The sequence below is a fragment of the Enoplosus armatus genome, chromosome 20, assembly GCF_043641665.1.
Source record: "Enoplosus armatus isolate fEnoArm2 chromosome 20, fEnoArm2.hap1, whole genome shotgun sequence".
Lineage (NCBI taxonomy): Eukaryota > Metazoa > Chordata > Actinopteri > Centrarchiformes > Enoplosidae > Enoplosus > Enoplosus armatus.
Window position 1 is genome coordinate 3,172,199 of NC_092199.1, and position 18,983 is coordinate 3,191,181.

Genomic DNA, 18,983 nt, shown 5'->3' on the forward strand with positions numbered 1-18,983 from the left:
GCAGCCTTTCCACCAAAACAATCATCACGGCACGGCAGAGGTGTCGGAGCAGCCCTCTTTAATCCTGCCCTCTGTCAGTGTTGAGACCAGGCATGCGGTTTGTGCTTCACACACATGCATGCTCACTCATGCTAAATGCACCCACTGACACACAAAATCAAATAGCGGTGTGACAACAGCATTGACTCCTGTATCTCTCATGCTGTTACTCAAACAAACATCCCAGCCGGAGTCTGATCTGCTGCGCCAAGCAATCCCCTTATCAGCACCTGGCACACCACACTGCCTTATGCCAGTCGGGACCACAGTGCCAGGGCTGTCAGCCTAGGACTGAGGCTCAGACAGACTTCTTGTCCCTCCGTTTGGCTCGTGGATTTATAACACCACTTAGTTTGCCCCATCAAACAGCTAAAGAACATAATCTGTGAATCTGCACACTTCATACAGGCTGGTTGAGTGGCCCCTTGTTGTGCCACTGCCTGTGCAGACTGGGAGAACATTGTGTTTTCTGTAGTTGCGCTCTCATTTTACCCCTTTTGTAAATTACCATAACCTGTTTGAGGGGAGGGAGAAGCTGGAGGAAAGGATTGGGGCAGGAGGAGGAGGCTCCATGTAATCCTGGCGGTCTCTCCATCCTTCAATCCTTTTCTTCATGTGCTCTTACTCACCTCATCTTTCCACTCATGCAGCCGCTCAATCCGCCCGACCTGAAATGTATTGCAGTCAGGCCCGGGTGCATTACCAGTGATTGCTGTACATCATCCTGTATCGACAACGCTGAAGTCTCCACCTAGTACGGAGCAATCCAATCATTGCCACTTTAAGAAATGACAACTGGGGAGGAGAAAGAAAAGAAGCACACAATCCAACGTAAATACAGATGTTATAAATTAAACATAGACCACCCCCACCTTCCCTCTGTGTTAAAATTAATATTTCATAAATCCAAGCTCAGCCATCCACATCACATTAACTGTCGGTGCTTGTCAGCGCCGATGACGAGAAGGGAGAGACTCCCCCCTCGTGTATTCTGAGCCGCCGCCTTAATTGCTTTCTAAAGCTTTACACAGTCTCTGTGTAGCAGTAGGTTTATCAGACGTGGCGAGTGTTATGTCTTGGGTAGTCAGCTTTCACAGTGGGGCCACAGGGGTGGGGGGGGGGGGGGGTTGTCTGAGTAGGAGCTAAATAAAAACGTCTGAAAAGGATAAAGAGCCTTATTTTTGTTATTTACTATTGTTTCCCTTCTGGGTAACTCGTGACTTGAGGCAATGAATTGTACAGTAATGAATAAAATCTTGTTTTAGGGGAATCTGACTACATGCAAAGGGAGTGATCTGTGGGCGTAGCTCTGTGCAGCCCTCCTGTGAATAACAGGCTGCTTAGTGCAAAGGCTAGCACTGCCTCCTCTCTGCTCAACTGTCCACGACTCATCCGTCTACTGCCAGACCTCAGCAGAAACATGATCTCTAATCCTCTGATCCCCTCTGAACCTGCAAAGTTTTTCAGTTATCACCCGAAGCCATCTCCTCCACGGAAACTTCAATGGGTGAGAACGCTGTAGTAGATCAAAGGAGGATGATGATTTTTGTTTTTTTTTGGTAACAATCATACTGCAGGATTTTGAAGAGAGGAAACCTGCCTCCTCTGTTCTCAAAGATGTGGAAACGGATCGTCTACCATCCCTTTGTTAGAATTTGTCACCGTTGATTCTGGGACTTAAGTGCTTTTCTCTTATAGTATAAGATGTGATTGTTCTTGTGCCAGTAAAACTGAATCTTAATTTGAAACCTCCAGCATATTTTGTATTTAGCTCTTATGAGCCTCAGCCATGTAATACGTTTTCTAAGAAAAGCCAAATCACAACACTTGTGTGAAGGCAACAGAATCAGCTGAATGTGTGCCTGCTTTCTGTGCTGCTATAAAAATATCCTAGAGTACACAACACCTTTGGCAAGTACAAAAACTCTGAGAGACTGTAACCATGGGCCTTTCTCCATGGCAACTGACATGTGGTTCACAGCCAAGGTTGACTGATTTCTTTATTTATTTATTTTTTCAGATGTTGCTTCCACAGCCTCCAAATGCTCACAAGAAAATAATAACTACAACAGAAAAGGTTGTCAAAATAATGCCCATTGCAGTTTTTTTTTTTTTTGTCCAAAACCAAACAAATATTTCAGGAGCTGAAACATGCAAGTTTTTCTTTGCATTTTTTTGCATAAAGAAATTAACCGATAATCAAAATAGTTGCGGCTTAAAGGCAAACGTTTTGTGAGCACATTTGTTTGACCTCAAGGATACGCACGATGCAATTTGGTGAGAAACTCCGGAGTGTGAAGATAATCTTTTAAATTTTAATATCAATTAATTGATCTCAGCTCTAGTCAGTTCTGACTGTAGATATTTAGGATTCTTAGTAATTAAGAAACCCACTGAATTATCATTTGTGTTAACCAAATATGCATTTTATTATTACAAAACAGCTGTGCAGATAAATGACAACATGTGTACATGCACCTGCGCTGACACTGCAATGACTCTTTCATTCTTTAACATGATGGTTTCACTACATGGAGAGTGTATACAGTACGTATATGTAATAATGCTTTACCTCTTCAATAAGTTGACTTTACTGTGTGTCCTTCAGACGTGTGTGTTATTTGAAGCTTATACTGCTGACCATTGGCAATATTCCTCCAATCTATTTGGTCCAGTCTCATCTAATTGATGGATGGGCCCTCCAGAGCCGTTCAATTTAATCTTCAATACCGTCTCTTCTGATTAGACTCGTATTGTTCAAGATCCCTTTGAACACACATCGTTGTACTCGACATTAGCCCCGAGCTAAACATTGAAAATGACGTGATATCGGGAGTCATGACGGAAGGAATGAGAATCTGCGTCAGTGTAGTGGTGTTGGTGTTACTGGTGGGGGTGTGCTGCTCACTTTATTGATTTATGATAACGACTGCTGGCCCGTGCTCTGGCCCAGTGCCTCCCTGTGACAGCCTGTGGTCAGAGCACGTTGCAGCCTCTCTAAATTGTGTCACACTCTCTTGATTCTGGCCTCCCTCCGCCCGCCGTGCGCATCGAGCATGTCACGGGAAAACCAGCTCGATATCCCCAGAGGATGTGGAAAGTCAGGCGCTCAGCAGTCGGTTGCAGTCAAGTGTGTCGACGGTGCGGACCGACATATCTGTCTTTCCATGTCGGAATTTGGAATTTTTCCTTCTAGGTGACAACAAGGTGAAGGGGTGTTTGTGTTTGGACCTTTTTAAATGAAACACTGCAGTTCAGTTCGTGGGCCTCCTATCAGAGCTGCAGTCCTAAAACATCTCAGCTGAATCCTTCAGCTCTCACCAGTTGCCCCGGCGCATGTGATTTGTGAATGCTTTTACCCAGTATATGTTGTGTGTCAGCCAGCCAACCCCCGAATAAAACCCCAGCAATCTGTCCCGCTTTGTTGCGACGAAAGATCCCCAATCTGGCTTTGATGAGCTCGTAAATCCCGGGTCCCGGAGCGTGGTGAGGGCAGGCTCCATGATGGCAGAGTCTCTAAAAGGATGATCAGATGGCTTTATTGGCCAGGAGAGTAAGGGGGCAGACCGTCAGGGGCCTTGTTATTGGCCTGATTTATCCACCCCCACCCCCCCGAGTGTCATCTTCATCAGCTCACCAGCGTCATCACAGCCAGTCTGCTTCGCCGATCGAGGAGCAGAAAATGTGTTTGTGCTCGTGCGGGTGACGGCGTGGCTCCATCATAATTCCAACCTCTCGCCACTTTCCACCTGTCACACACCTTAACGAGGCCCCGAAGACGGTGGAGACAGTTTGAGTCTGCCGCTCTCTGATTTATTGTTGCTTTACGGTCTTTATTTCCACCCTGCTTTGCCTCTCGCCTCCACCCTCGGCCGTTTACTATTTAATTAGTGATTTGTAGCTCAGATAAACACAGTTGTTGATCTGGCATAGGACCCTGCACCATGTGGACATTATGCAGGCAACATCTTCTCACTGAAAATCCAATATGGCCACTTTTTGCTTCGTTACTTAGTGTATCATGTGAGCACATATGGGGCGGGACACTGTGTCTGTGTGTGAGAGACTGTTTTTAGAATGAATCAAGTACATTATACAGTAGAGGTGTTCACTGGCTCGGATATAATTAGATGAATATTTAATAATTAATGCAAAATACGCACATTTTTTATCAACAAAAGACAAACAAATGGGGGGGTGGGGGGAGGCAGATAACCTTGGTGAAAAACAATTTTTGCAATTTGCATTTCGCTGTGATTGTACCATGTGACAAAAGTATGAACTGAATAGTCTAATATTACACCAAGTATCGAGTCAATAAGCCTAATAAAACAATAAATGAGGCCAAGAAATGACCAACATTTTAAACGAGTAGAAAAATTCCACTCATTAGCCTCAACACGGCAACAGTCTCATATTCAGTAGTGAGACAAGGCGAATCACAAAATGAATAACACAATGATAAGAACGATATATTATAATACAGCCAGCTGTAACACCCACAAGGATCCTGTTCATCCTCATCAATTTAAAGCCTCCGTCCATGAAGGATTAGATTGCTCTCTTTTTCTGGTAATAACCAACTTTACCACACAAATGACGCTACGCGGTTGTTTTGTTTGTATGAAATTATACTGTGTAGGAGCGAACAGGAAATGATTTTTACATGTGAATAAAATCCTGCGCATAATAGAAAATGAATTAAGAATCACCAACTTCAGGGTCAAATTCCAATTTAAATGCACTCATAGTCCTGCATTTACACCAGGGCCATTTTGACAGCAATGTTTGACCGAGTGCCTGCTCTTAAAACTCCTGCCTAATTTACTGTAACACTCTGAACACACTCTGAATGTAAATGAGAGTAACTTAACCTCGTTCACAGAGACGACCAAGTCAGCTGCGGTCGGGGCAGGCAGTAAAAACCCCTTCATACCTCCCACCGCTGTCACCCTGAGCATGTGGGAGAGTCATCTCAGGGGTCATCTCAGGGGTCATCTCAGGGGTGATGAATATGTAGCTGCTCATCATTTCTCACTCTCATCTTTTATGTATTAGAGACAGTGCAGCATGCAGGAAGCACAGGAGGAGGTCATAAAAATAAAAGAGGCTTTTTTTATACCTGAATAGATGTTGGTGTCTTTGCATAAAGAAATCATGTACAGTATTTAGACATGCATATAGTCTGCGCTTCCTTTTTTTTAAATAGATGAAGCAACATAAAATATCACACGTCAAGGTCTTAAAAGAACAACAGCCCTGTTTACAGCTGTTAGATTGTGCATGTTTCAGATCATCAAATGGGGTTTTTGAATTGTTTATTTAGCTTTAGGAGTGCGTGAATGTTCTCAACGCATCGAGGAACACTTGAGTTTTCCTTAGAAGTTCAAATACACCACATTTGGAGATGCGTGCTTCTCACTGGGCAGAACATGCGTACAGTGAGACCAGCTTTGCATTACTGGACTTTGACAAACGATAGGGCCAAAGTGGAAGTGATACGGAGGAGTCGGTGCTTTCTTATCGGCCCTGTCACTTCTGAAATGTACAATTGTGATAATTGACAGAAAACTGATGTTATGCACAGAAACCAGGCCGGTAGGGGACAGATTTCTCATTTTCTTCGCCTCAGATTACTGAGCATAACATATGATTACATAAACTTTAGGGCTTAAAAGATTCAAATGAAACCTTCTTTTTTTTTCTGGGAAAGACTGTGACCAGGCTGGCTTGGTGATTAAATGTCTGACTGGCCATCTTTTATTGATTTCGGTGTGATTCAGCTTCTTCAGAAAGCCACCCTCTTTCCAGTCTCCTGTGGAGGGGGCTGCATGCTACATTCCTTTAGTTAAAATGCGATATTTCACATGAGAAAATAATAACTTAAACACATATTTGCAGCTGATTTAGTTAAAAGGTTATCGTCTTGAAATGGCAGGAATTAATCTGCCGCTTCCAGATTCCAGTGGTGCATGACTTATCTTCTTCTCTGCAAATTATTACACCACCAGGTCTCATCAGGTGGAAACCGCCGCCTCCACAGTTTTAATATGCAAATGCAAGAAATCCCTTTCGGTGCCTTCGGCCACCCCCACACTTTTGAGAGATTAAATCGATCTCCGTGATTATTCTGCATCACATTTAGACGATATCCAGGAGCAATGCGCAGTAGCTCCTTTTTAATGTGTGACTGTTCGGTCTGTGACGCTAAATGCGCTCCATTAATGATTATTTAGGTTCAATGTTGTCAAATAAATGTGTAAATAATTGAGAAGTTGTGTGTGTAAGAAAGAGAGAGAGGATACAGTAAAAGTGGAGCATGTGGTGATGATGATTGTAGTGAGGGTGGATCAGGAGTCATGGTTCCCTGGGGTCCCACTTACATCTATTTTTCATGCGTTAGAGGGTCTGATAGCCACTCAGCCTACGTTTGGTTACAGGCAGGCTCGTGGATCCTTATTTTAGCCCTTATTTTAGTCTGGATCCATGTTATTCAAACATTACAAGCACTGATGAATAAAAAATAAACATGAAACAATGTCAAATTAATTCTAATGGAAAAAAACAATGTATTGTAAATGAATAAAAATGCTATTTTATTATAGTTGTAGCTATGTTCTGTATTTTTACTCCTCGTGGATTTGATTTTAGTGCAGTTCAGTTTTTACCACCGGACCTTATTAGTAAAGTTCCTCCAGAATTAAAAGGGGAACTCCACTGATTCAACACATTAAGATCTGTGTCTCCAGGTTTGGAGGGGCACCATAGCCAGAATGCGATACCGGCGGATGAGAGCGGCCCTCGTCATCCTGCAGGCCTACAGACGCTACAAGGTCAGGTCCTACATCCGCGAGGTCAACCAGCGCTTCAGAAATGTCCGATCCATGAAGGACTACGGCAGGCATGTGAAGTGGCCCACGCCCCCCAAAGTCCTGCGCAAGTTTGAAGAGGCCCTCCGAAGCATCTATAACAGGTACTTTCTAGATGACACGACTTTATCTTTACATGTGACTGCTGTGTATCTGCTGCCGTCTCTAGATCCAGATCACAGTTCTTGCTTTTCAAATACAAACAACAAGCTGCTATATTTGTGCAAAGTGGCTCCTATTAAAAAGTAGGTTTGGGATCAATTCTCTTTTATTTCAAACGGCTCGAATATGAAGAGAAAGTGTTTAACAATGTAACCATCTGTTCTCAATTATATGATTCAAAACAGAGGCGGAGGACGAACCTTTTTAAAATAAAAGGTTTTAAAATTGCTTTCTTTTGAAGGAAATCACTTTCCTAAATAAGCTGAACTAAAAGTGGATCTGACCCCAACCGCAGGAGAGAACGCATGGCCTCAAGTGTTATTTTACATCCAGATGAGTCCGTTTGAAGCAACTTACACATGTTTCCTTCTGCCTTGGGCTCACACTGGGCATTGATTTTTCTTCCTCCATCAAAGACTCATCACTGCCTTTCATCCCAACGTCTGTTTGTTTGCTTTTTTTCTGTTTGAAGCTGGGCGAAGTAAGAAAATAGCCTTCCTAGAGAATGATGTTGGCTGTCAGGATGTGTGAGTGAAAGGCAGATAAGTACAGTGCAGCTGGGGTCCACCGCAGTCCTGCTATACGGACCCTGCTGAACTAACTTTCAAGGCCTCGTGCAGTAACCTCTATGGAGAAAGTCGATTTTCCTCTGCTCTTACTTTTCTCCTTGTGTGTGTCTTTGGATGTGTCTGCCTCCAGGTGGTGGGCGTGGACACTGATCAAAGGCCTCTCTCCAGAGGAGGCCCTGCAGGTGAGGGCCAAGGTAGCCTGCCTGGAGGCCCTGAAGGGCCAGAGGGCCGACTTGGGTCTGCAGAGGGCCTGGGAAGGAAACTACCTGGTGAGTGGGAGGGATGGCAGAGTGGGTGGGGGTGGAGTACAGTAACATGTGCGTCTTTTATATGTTGGAAGGAGAAAACTGAACACAGCAACAGAGAACAAAAGACAAGATTATGAATTATCTTGTTTACTTCCTCTTTGAGCTGTTTGTTCCTCATGTAAATCAACATTTTGCCAATTTTAGGCTAATTTGTAGGCACGTTCTTGTACAGATGCAGGTGTTTAGACATTTAGTATTCTTCTTTTGGCAGCTTTTGTTAAATGAAAAGCGGCATTATACCTTCGGGGGTGCTGGTTCTTTAGGTACATTTTGTTATAGTTGGACAGGCTAGCTGTTTCCCCCTTTTTCCAGTCTTTGTGCTAAGCTAAACTAACCAGCAGCTCTTGGTAGCTTCATATTTACTGTACAGACAAAAGCGAAAAAGCATTTCCCAAAATGTTCAACTCTTTTGTTAAGTTATATTTATAATATATAATATAATCTGCAATGAGAGTAAATTTAATTTGGTAGTAATGTGATTTGGTTTATCACCCTGTCCAGTGAGTCTGTATCAGGGCTCTTTTTCCCACAACCTTATCTAAACTTTCTGATTTCCTCTTTAAATGAAGCTGCAGTGTTTTAACAGGTTTTCTGTGTTTTATTTGTGGCCCACAGAAGCGAGACAGCCCTGACACAGCTGCGTCGTTCACGCTAGTTTCCAGCGAGCTGCAGCGGAAAGACAAATTCATGAGAGTTCTGTTCTCCTGCAACGTGCGCAAGGTAGGAGGCTTTTAGAGCGTCTATCCACTGCTAACCACATGCACACAGAGCCGCAACATGCATCTGTCTGTGCAAACAAATCAACCCCATCTCCCTGCAGGGTGTTTAGATGTGTGTGTCAGTGTGTGTGCACTGGTCCTGTGGGGTGACTAATGAGGAGCTTTATGTTTCCCAGATCAACCGTTTCCACAAGGCGGAGGACCGGGCTGTGCTCATCACTGACCGCCACCTGTACAAGATGGACCCCCTGAAGCAGTACAAACCCATGAAGAGCATCCCCCTCTACAACGTAAGGCTCAGCATTTCTTTAACAGCCTCCTTTATTACACACACACACACACGGGTGTAAAGGCATTTTAGTGCAGATTCCCAAAGAGGTTACATATATTGATTCAAGTAAAATGTAGCCTGATGGGAACGAATACAAGGTGATTATGACGGATTATGTTTGGTATTAATCTACTAAGAGAAACGACCATCCGTGAATTCATGTCATGTACGTTTGTTCACACTCAGAGGCAGTTCAAGGTGCTTCACGTAAGTGGTCAAGAGTAGATTTTTATAATGGGAAGTAAATAAAATAAAAACTACATGTAGCTATTCAAGATGATGTTTATCTTTACAACTTTGCTCTAATCTCTCTCTGATTGCTTCTTCCTTGTGAAATATCTCTATTAAACACATCAAAAAATATTCAGAATAAGACATTTAACCACCAAAAAAATGATTGAAACCATTTTAAATTAATTGAAAAGACAGAAAAGAATAAATCAATACACATTAAGTCAAAACATCAGTGCTGGATGGAATATGTATGGTCACCTGGATTTAGTAGACCACGGCCAGGTGACCAGAGATGTGCTTTAATGCTAAACCACTGAGAAGTGTGTCAATATATATATATATATATATATATATATATTCCAGTTAACTGTTTGAGTTATACTACTTCAGACCATCCTCCAACGAGATAAAATGTATGAATTGCCTAGTTTAATTATTGAAGACTGGCAGTAATAGGATTATGTGTAACAGGCTTCTCATACTGTGCATTAGTTTAAAGTTATATGCATTGGCACACATTGTTTCATTATTATCCTGCAACAAATTATTAGTCATTAGAGAAAGTCCCAGATACAAGCTTTCTTTAGCGCTGAAACAATTAGTTGATTTATTGATTAGTCGATGCACAGCAAATTCAACTACTTAGATAATCAATTGATCATTAAGGTCATGTTATAAGCTAAAATAGCCGATATTTGGTGGTTCCAGCTTCTCAAATGTGAGGATTTGCTTATTTTTTCTGTTTTTAATTTGACAGAACGGCTTTCTATACACCAAGCGATTATTTGATTAATCGGAAAAATAATCAACAGACTCATCATTAGTGAGTAATCAGTCGTAGCCCTGCTCTGTATATCCTTATATATATCCCATATCCATAAAAACACACGGAGGCAGTTTGAGAGGCTTCCTGAAGCAGAGGTGACAGAATCATCTCTGATTTCCCACCAGCCTGTTCTCCTGTGGCAACATGTCAATATGCAAAAATCTCATTCAGCTCTACAATTGGCTGCTTTAAATTCATATTCACACTGTGATAGGTCCATTAAAGCTGCTACATGCACACAGCACACGAGGCTGTTTCCATGGCAAATGTGTCCTGTGTGTGTGTGTGTGTGTGTGTTGACTTCATGCTACTTGTTTTTTTCACACTGCCTGAATCTGTTGCATTTAGGGTTGAACTTCTTATTTTTGTTAGTTTTTAACCTTTTTTGTGACCTGGTCGGAAAAAAAGGGAAAAAATGCTTTAATTTCACTTTCAATAATTCAGCATAATGCACTTGTACCTGCCACCGTTTCTTCACCTATAGAGGTGAGGCTAAAATTCTACAAAAATTCTACAGGAAATGTTGAGTTTTACTCCCAATAACTTCACCGTGATTGAGCAAATCTGCAAAGTGGAAACACTGAAATTCACTAGTGAATGAAAACAGTAGCAGATTGGTGAGTTTGACATGAGTTCGTTGTTGCGGTGATGGAGTTAGTGCCGTGGAAACGGACATTATACTGAATGTATCAAGACAATATAAACCTGCCCCAAATAAAGGCCTGGTATTGAGCTACATAAAGACCCCCGGCTACTATCTGAGGATTTACAGTAAGGACATACTAACTATTCCTTTAACATCACAGTTACTTGCCTGTCCCCATTCCCTAAATTTAACCTTAATTCTAAGCTTCTAACACTCAAACAGCCCTTTGGAGAGGTGATGACCAGCCAATATGTCCTCACTCTTCAGGTCTAGAAATCAAAAAGACCCTCACAAAGAGCTCATTTATGCCGTCGAACATGTAAATTTGGAGGTGAAGCAGAAATGAGACAGGAAGTGAAGGTGTAATACATTAATCTCTGAGGCGGGTACGCCCCCGTCGGCTGGCGAAATGAGTGAGATGTGATGCCGGTGTGCAGCGCCAACTGCGACGAGACACCCCAGTGTTTAATCTGACAAAGTGACAAGAGGGAATTAGAGAGCTTGGACACCCGAAGTCCATATCGCTGCATCTGGAAGTGAAAATGGGGACATGGAGTTGAGACAGATGGTGGCAGAGAGAGAGAGCAGCATGAGTTAAGGAGATTTTTAGTTATTGTTCATTCAGAGAGAGTGAGTCTCACACACACACACACACACTCTGTCCCATACACAAGGCATATGGGGAGCCATCAGTGTTGTAGGAGGACAAGGGGGCACATAGTATGGTTTGCAGCTTTCACACATTGACAGTGACACAACAAGAGAAGTCCGGTCCACACTGAGCTCCACATGCGCATCACAACCAAGACATTTACAGACATTTATAACCATGAAACAAAGAGTCTGGTGTCTGTTTTTTTTTTTTTGTCTCAACAATTAAGACTTTGTTTAATTCTTAAAGGATAAGTTTGGTAATATTCCGTGTTTTTGTTATTAAAAGCCAGCATTATCCTTTTTAAATAAATAAGTACGTACATAAACTTATCAAAGCCGTAGTTAACAAAACAATTCAGGTGAAGACAAAGTAAAATGCAAACAACATAAAACCTTTGAAGTAATAAGAATTGTAGTCCATACCGGACAGACAGATGTGTCTAAAGGGGGGGGGGGGTTCTTTGTCCTGAACCTGGAACATGGAACCTTTTTAAAGGATAAGACTGGCTTTATCTTTATATTTCTTATTGTTGTAAAATCCCATGAAAAGACCAAAACCAACCGGGAATTACTTTCCTCCACTGTGTGTTTAACACTCACCCACTGGCTCCTACTGAAGATGTCAATCTTTTAAAAACACACAAATATATTGTTTGTATTGTTGCTTTTAGTCTTTTAATGGGATTTTGTTGCCAGTTAGAGGAATAAAGAATATGGTCATTTATATCATTTAACAGTATTTGGTTGCCAGAACCCAATGAGTCCATGTGCAGATGGTGTTAAAAGATGAAAAATAATTAATTGCTCCACATCTTAATATGTTTTAGCTACTAATTGTGGTCGTCTGTCTGTGTAGAGACGTTCATTCATCTTTTTAGTCCCTATCGCGTCGGTGATAATAACCACTGCCCTGCCGTATCCACAACACCAGGCCTTTTTACTGAGTAAATGTCACGCTGAGTGGGCGAGCGAATGAATGGCCAAGGTGGAAAAAGTGCAGAAGCGAGTGAGAGTAAGTGTAGAAGGAAAGAGGGGTGAGGAGGGGGACGAGATAGAGATGTACTGTAGGCTGTAGAGCCACAGCGGCGTGACGCGGAGCTATCGATCGGAGAAGGTCAAGCAGAGGGGAAAGCAGTTAGCATTGTTGATTAGCACTGATAGGCTAACGCCACAGCATCCCCTTGGCTGCCCGATACGGTGTATTTACTGCTGCTCCTGCAGGGAAGCAAAAGGGGGAACGGCCGGGCTGATGGATGGCTAGTACTACAGTGAGGAGCCAACGACTGCCTGCCAAAGGATTTATACGCCAATTAATGCCGGTGCAGCAGAAGTGAGATCATTACGCCGTATCTCTTGTTAGATAAAACAAATACTGCTGAAGAAATGGTGAAATATCCGTTCTGCATCAGTGACTCATCTCTCTGCTCTTCACCATCTTGTCTTTCCCCTTCACATTCCTTTTTTTTTTTTCATTCTATTCCTGCCTCCTCCTCCTCCTCCTCCTCCTCCTCCACCCATCCCCACCCTCACCTCCCCTCCCTTTCCCTCCCGATCTACTGCTGTCTTTCCCCTCTCTCCTCTCTCTGCTGCCGCTTCTCTCTTCCCGTTGTTGTCATGCCAACTTCCCAGGAGACAGTGTTGTCATGGATACCGAGCGGCAGGGCAGATCAGCTGATGTCTGGTGTCGTTCAGGCATGTGCACAAAAACGGTCTCTCCTCTTTTCCTCCCCTTTTCCCAGCGAGGCTTATTTGTGACCCCTGCAGCTCTCGTTCTCCTCGCGCTCTTCCTCGCCTTGTTTGTTTTATTTTGTTTTGGTTTTTTTTATTCACCCGTTGATCTCTTCATTCCACCCCCCCCCCCCCCCGCAGCTGCCGTGTGACCCACAGACTTTGTTTATAAACTCAGACGAAAGGGTGTACGAGTCGTGTTATTCTTATCCAGTTGGTAGAAAGAAAGCATACACCGAACAAAAGAGGAGGCTGCTGTCTGTAAGAAGCTCTCACATTATGCAGATCTACTAACGCTGTACATGAGATCAGGATGAGAAGGTGATGAAGCATAAATAGTAATTCATACATCTCGGAGGCAACAGTTGTTTTGCCCTGTAAACACACACTGACTGGCTCACTGGTGCCCTCACAGCCTCACAACATGAATAGCTGCTCATTATATTATATTCATTTAATCACACACTTTGCCTCCTTCTGCCTTCACGGGACCGTTGTGGGATGTGTTGTATAACCAATAAATTGTTCCCATAAGAATACACTGGGAGGACCTGCTGTTCAAATAAACGCCTTCATGACAACCGCAGGGCAGAGTGGATCAGACCAGAGAGCACTTGACAAACTCCAGTGTGGTCGTGCCTGCCCATTCACAAACACACATTGTACAGGAGTCTGCTCTCCTGTCTTTCACCAGAAAACACCCACTGGTGTTGCTGGTTGGGAACTTGGAACATTTATAGAAATGCAAACGAGATGTCAAACAGGAACAAATTCGTCAACTTGTTTGGACTTCAGATTGTAGCGTCCTGCTTTGGAACAGCAGAGCTGTGAGATGCATAATATAACATAACATATTTAGTAGTAAAGCTGCAGCGTGTACTTCAGGGCAGGACAGACACTCACCAGAAGTGTTTGCGGTAGAGAACGTGCACTAAACCCGTAAAAATATAATGAATTATCTTTTATTAAGGCTGACAAGAGCAACGTGTTCAGCTCAGCACTTTCTTCTGATATTTAGAGTCTAAAGGTCCGTACGCACTGCGATTTTGGGTTGACTGATAATCGCGAGAGAAATCTTTGATCCACCGATGGTCAGTTTAAAGTTTCGGCAACCAAAGACAGCCTGCGTCAAAATGTGTCAGTATATTTAGGACTCTATTCTCACTATGAGGCTGCTGCTGTGACCCACATCTGTCAACCATCCGACATCCGGCATGAAATCATCCAGAACACACCGGTTGATGCGACATTTTAAGCGCCTATTTTAGATATATATTCCTATTAGCTTGAGCTAATCTACTGAGTATTTTCTCGATTAATCATTTGGTTTTCAAAGATTTGTCACATAAGACAAAGAAAAAGCAGAAAATCTTGAGCAGGTAGTTTTTTTAGCGTAAAATGAACAGTGAAAATCAAAATAGTTGCGATTCAGTTGGTAAATTGGCGAACTGGTGTCGTATAGTCTCACACACACACACACACACACAGATCACGACTCTCTCAGTGTGTGTAGGAATCTTTTTAATTATCGACACAATTGAACACAATTTACTGCGGTAAAGAAATGTGTCATCATCCTCAAGTTCTGGACAGACGAGCGCTTGAGCAGATGGCCGGGCAGATAAATGCCTCTAACAAATTTCATACTCGGGCTAAAACTGATTTGGTGAATCAAGACAAAAAAATGAGACAAGGAAACGAACCAGAATGTATCATTACCCCGCTCATTAGAACACGACTGTCGTTCCAATCAATTAAGCCTTTAATATAAATGTAAATGTAATCGGCTCCATGTAATTAACTGCGGGTGGATTGCTAGACAGAGAGGCACGGCTTCAGGATTTAATTCATGGTGATTACGTGAAGTGTTTGTTAGTGAAGTCACGGGCGACATGTTGGAGCTAAATAAGCTAGCTGGTTGTTTAGCCGCCGGTAGCTGCCTGTCTCTGCCTGTCCTCCCCTTGCAGTCTGGTGAGCGGATATTAATGCACCTGACTGGCTGCCCCGTGGCTGTTTCCTCAACGTGCACAGCCTCACTTCAGCTCAGAAAGACAAATTAAGAGAGAAATAAATGGGTAAAAACCTGAGGGAGCGAGTGACAAAGGAGACTGAGGAAAAGCTACTGGAGGCTAAAAGGAGGAGCGATAACAGTATGAAAGGAAAAAAGGGGGATAAAAGAGGAGAGAATGGGGAGATAATGAGCTGCTTTTCCTCCTGAGATGCGTGTACCTCTGAAGAGATTGGTTTCCTGTAAATCCAAACAATCCAACCGCAAAACTGGGATTCCCCTTTTAGCCCGGCTGCTCTCCGTCGGCAGGTCGTTTAGGGGCTTCAAGTGGAAAAATGCGATTGATCCTTTGGGATGCAGATCAATAAACCTTTACTGCAAGTGCTGATTTAAACCTTGAGTGGGAGAAATCCCAAACACCAATAGACACCAGATACAAGCCTTTATTTATCAGTATTATGTGTTTGCTTTGGCTCAGTTTTAACAAACGTGTGAAAAGCAAAAACTCAAAATGGTATACTTCTAATTTTGTAGCATAAATAAAACAAAAATATCTAATATAAGTAGGTAATAATGCTATAATACGTCGAGTTAATCATAATATCACGACATCATACGTGTTTCTCAGTATGAGATTCATACGTTCTTCTAGGGATTGTTCTTTTGATCGCCCAGTCCTCCTAACTTGCTCCCATGCTGTCAATCAATAACTAATTTACCTGAAAACTGCAGTGGTCATTTTCTCAAAGGACAAAGACGACATGAGGCATCAGTTTGGTTTATACGTTATGTGTCTGTCACCAAATGTTTCACTCACTTGTATGTTGAGTCACTGAGAATCTAGACTGTCGAAGAGAGAGAAAGGCAGCGTAACTTTGTGCATTTCTACTATCAACAGAAAGTAAGAAGAATAATAAGAAAAAGGTGGAGCAGCAGGTGGCTGGAAGATGCAGACAATGTGGTGTTCATGTGGTTTTCCATCGCAGCAGTCTCAGGACTGCAGTTTTAGGCACAACATGTAGACTACGACTCCGGTAGAATTAAAACAACCTCATTACAGTGAGAAATCAGACCGTGGAACTGCTCAACATTTCTGACATGCCAGAAACCGATTCTTCAACAACCAGATCGTTAATCAATCAGGCAATTAATCAGGCGTCAAACAACGACCCGTCTATCAGAGATTCTGCCCGATTCTAACATTAGTCCGGGACCAATTTGTGGGTAAAGTAGGGCTTAATCCACACAGCGTCTGCCTGCGTGACAATGAGCCAGTGTGCACGATACCAGGACCAGGACCCTGAAACTGAAGCAGCTAAATTAAATTCAGCCCTCACTAATTGTATTAGTTACACGTGTGCTTCTCCTGCTGTGACAAGTCAAAATGTCTTCAGTGAAATTAGCCAATTAGAGATTTTAGACTTCATCCATTCAGCGACCCAGAACCAGTTTTAACTGTGGAGTCGTGCTTCTTTTATTATCAAGGTTTTTCTTTTCCCACTAAAACAAGAGACGTGCTGAATATGCAAACTTCCATGCAAAGGTCTCCCCTCTTTACTTCCTGTTAAACGTGATGAATTGTTGCCGGTGCAGCAACCCCCGGTGAATTTGTGTCCTTTGGGGGGGGGCCAACTCAAACTCCCTAATGTGCATCTGCGTCTGTATATGTGCTGTGTTAGTGTCGATCTACAATACAGATGTTTATGTTTCTCTGTAGGCTCTATGTACATGTTTATCTGTGTTTAACAGCGCGTCCTCTGTCTGTCTCACTCTGTCCCAGGTGACGGGAGTGAGCGTGTCCCCTGGGAAGGACCAGCTGGTTGTGTTCCACACCAAGGACAGCAGGGATCTCGTGGTGTGCCTGCAGGGCATGGTGCCTGCCAATGAGAGCCGCATCGGGGAGCTGGTTGGCACCCTGCTCAGCCACTTCAAGAGGTAAAGGGTGGGGGAGACAGTGAGCCACAAGTGGCGGTAGAAGCTGAATTACTCATTTATCCACCTTGATATTTTCATCTGTTGAAATGTCCTAAAATGCTTAAAAACATGGACAACAGTTTGCTGATTGAAAAGGTGAAGGTAGAGGCCTCATCGTGTTTATTATTAACTGTGTAGTGTCACAACAGTAATTAATAACCAGCATATTGTCCCCTCTTAAACCCAATGCACTGAAATCCGATAGCGTTGGCCCAGATGTTTGGTATTGGCCGACGTGACCTGTGGCAGGAGGATTATGGGGCAGATAGAGTGCTAAGTCACAGCTGTCCTAACTTGAACCCTCATGTTCAATTAGTCTGAGCTCAGAGCTCTCTTCAGGACGGGATCCTGCGAAGACGAGCACTCATTTAGTGTCCAACCTCCTCAGCAAAGAAAAACACAGATGTTGATTAAATAAAACCCCTGAATCCTGCTTTGTCTTACCTCACTGATGTTTACTTCAGGACTGTCCCTCTTCACGTTAGTACATATATTCACTGTATACCTTTATTTTTTTGTTCTGTTGATCTGTACGAGGTAAAACTATATGAGGTAGTATCTCAGTATCTCTTCTTTGAGCTCCATTTATTTAATTATTAGCTCAGTTCACATGAGGTTAGTCTTGCTGCAGTAGGTCTGCTTGTCTTTCCCACTTACCATCAGTACAATCAAGCTCCCGCCCACTTCCTTTAGCACCAGACTGAACTCAAGTTGTCCTCCCTTCACTCTTGTATTGTATGCACACATTTTATTTCATAATGAGCCTCGAGCTCCGGTAAAAGGTTCTGTTGTGTAGTAAAGTAAGATGCTGCGACGTGCTCTTGATTGTGTCGTATCACAATATTTAGCCGACGTTAACGAGTGCTGACTTTCCTTATCATTACAATTACGCATGGTTCAGCTACACATCAGCAGGAACCTCTTTGACTGCCTGAAATGTTTTTTTTTCTTCTTCTAATAACTCTACAGAACATAATTTTAGCTCCAGCAAAAAGTGTGTGAATAAAGGGATCTCATTCATCCTCTCTCATTTGTGTTTTAATCCTCGGAGAGGATGACTCTGTCGCCTCAGCTAACAGTATATACACACACAAACTGCATTCTAAACACAGTCATCTGAATGGCACAGAGAAAGCAAACAAAATGCTATTGAAATGTCAGAAATCCCCAAAGTATTAAAAGACAGGGGCCTAGCTGATGTATTGTAGAGTACTTCAAGTCCTTCAGGGTCGTGTTTGTTGACTGAAGTGGCCTGGTTATGTCAGCGAGGCCACCTACCTTTGTCCTACTCTCTTTTACTGCATAAAGAAACTTGTACTAACGGGACCTTTAGTCCCTACTTAAACCCAGTGCACTTTATTTGACTCATTGGATTGGATTTGTCATTAAATCCAGCTGTGCTGCTCAAAGTAATTAGATGTACCCGTTGTTTCCCCCTCATTCCCGTTTCTTTCACCGATTTGTCCTGTGGGCTTCACGTGATTTTATTTAGATCATGACTGATTCTGCTCAGTCCAATGTGGATGAGCAAACAAGGACGCACACAACCTGTAGCTGTGGATTGTGTCAGTGCAGAAGCGTCTTAAGCTGCCTCTTTAATGGCCGCTAGATGATCTGACTGCAGTATGTGGAAGTGGCTAAGATGCTCTACCCATCTTTGCGCAAAATTACACTTTTCTGGCTCCAACAGCAAACATAAAACCCAAATCCACGCAAAACTTCCCTTGAACATTGAAGAACACGTCAATAACAGAACTCTGTAAATGCAAAATTAAACAATCAATCTTATCATAAAGTAAACTTGCTAATTGAGCTGTGGGAGATTTCCACCCAGACAGATCAAGGAGTAAGAAACAAGAAGTAATTAGTGTTGATGTTTGACCTTTTCAGATCATTTGCTGCTGCTGTGATTACTG

At 42.8% G+C, this 18,983-nt stretch overlaps 1 protein-coding gene across 1 annotated transcript in view; it reads left to right on the forward strand.

Moving 5' to 3' along the window:
- The window catches only part of myo1d (myosin 1D), a 75,031-nt gene that overhangs the window by 39,578 nt on the left and 16,470 nt on the right, over window positions 1-18,983 (forward strand). Inside the window, exons 17-21 of the mRNA XM_070926594.1 lie at window positions 6,789-7,012; window positions 7,770-7,929; window positions 8,563-8,667; window positions 8,843-8,956; window positions 16,874-17,028. Coding sequence (XP_070782695.1) covers window positions 6,789-7,012; window positions 7,770-7,929; window positions 8,563-8,667; window positions 8,843-8,956; window positions 16,874-17,028 — 758 coding nt within the window. The remainder of the gene's footprint in view (window positions 1-6,788; window positions 7,013-7,769; window positions 7,930-8,562; window positions 8,668-8,842; window positions 8,957-16,873; window positions 17,029-18,983) is intronic.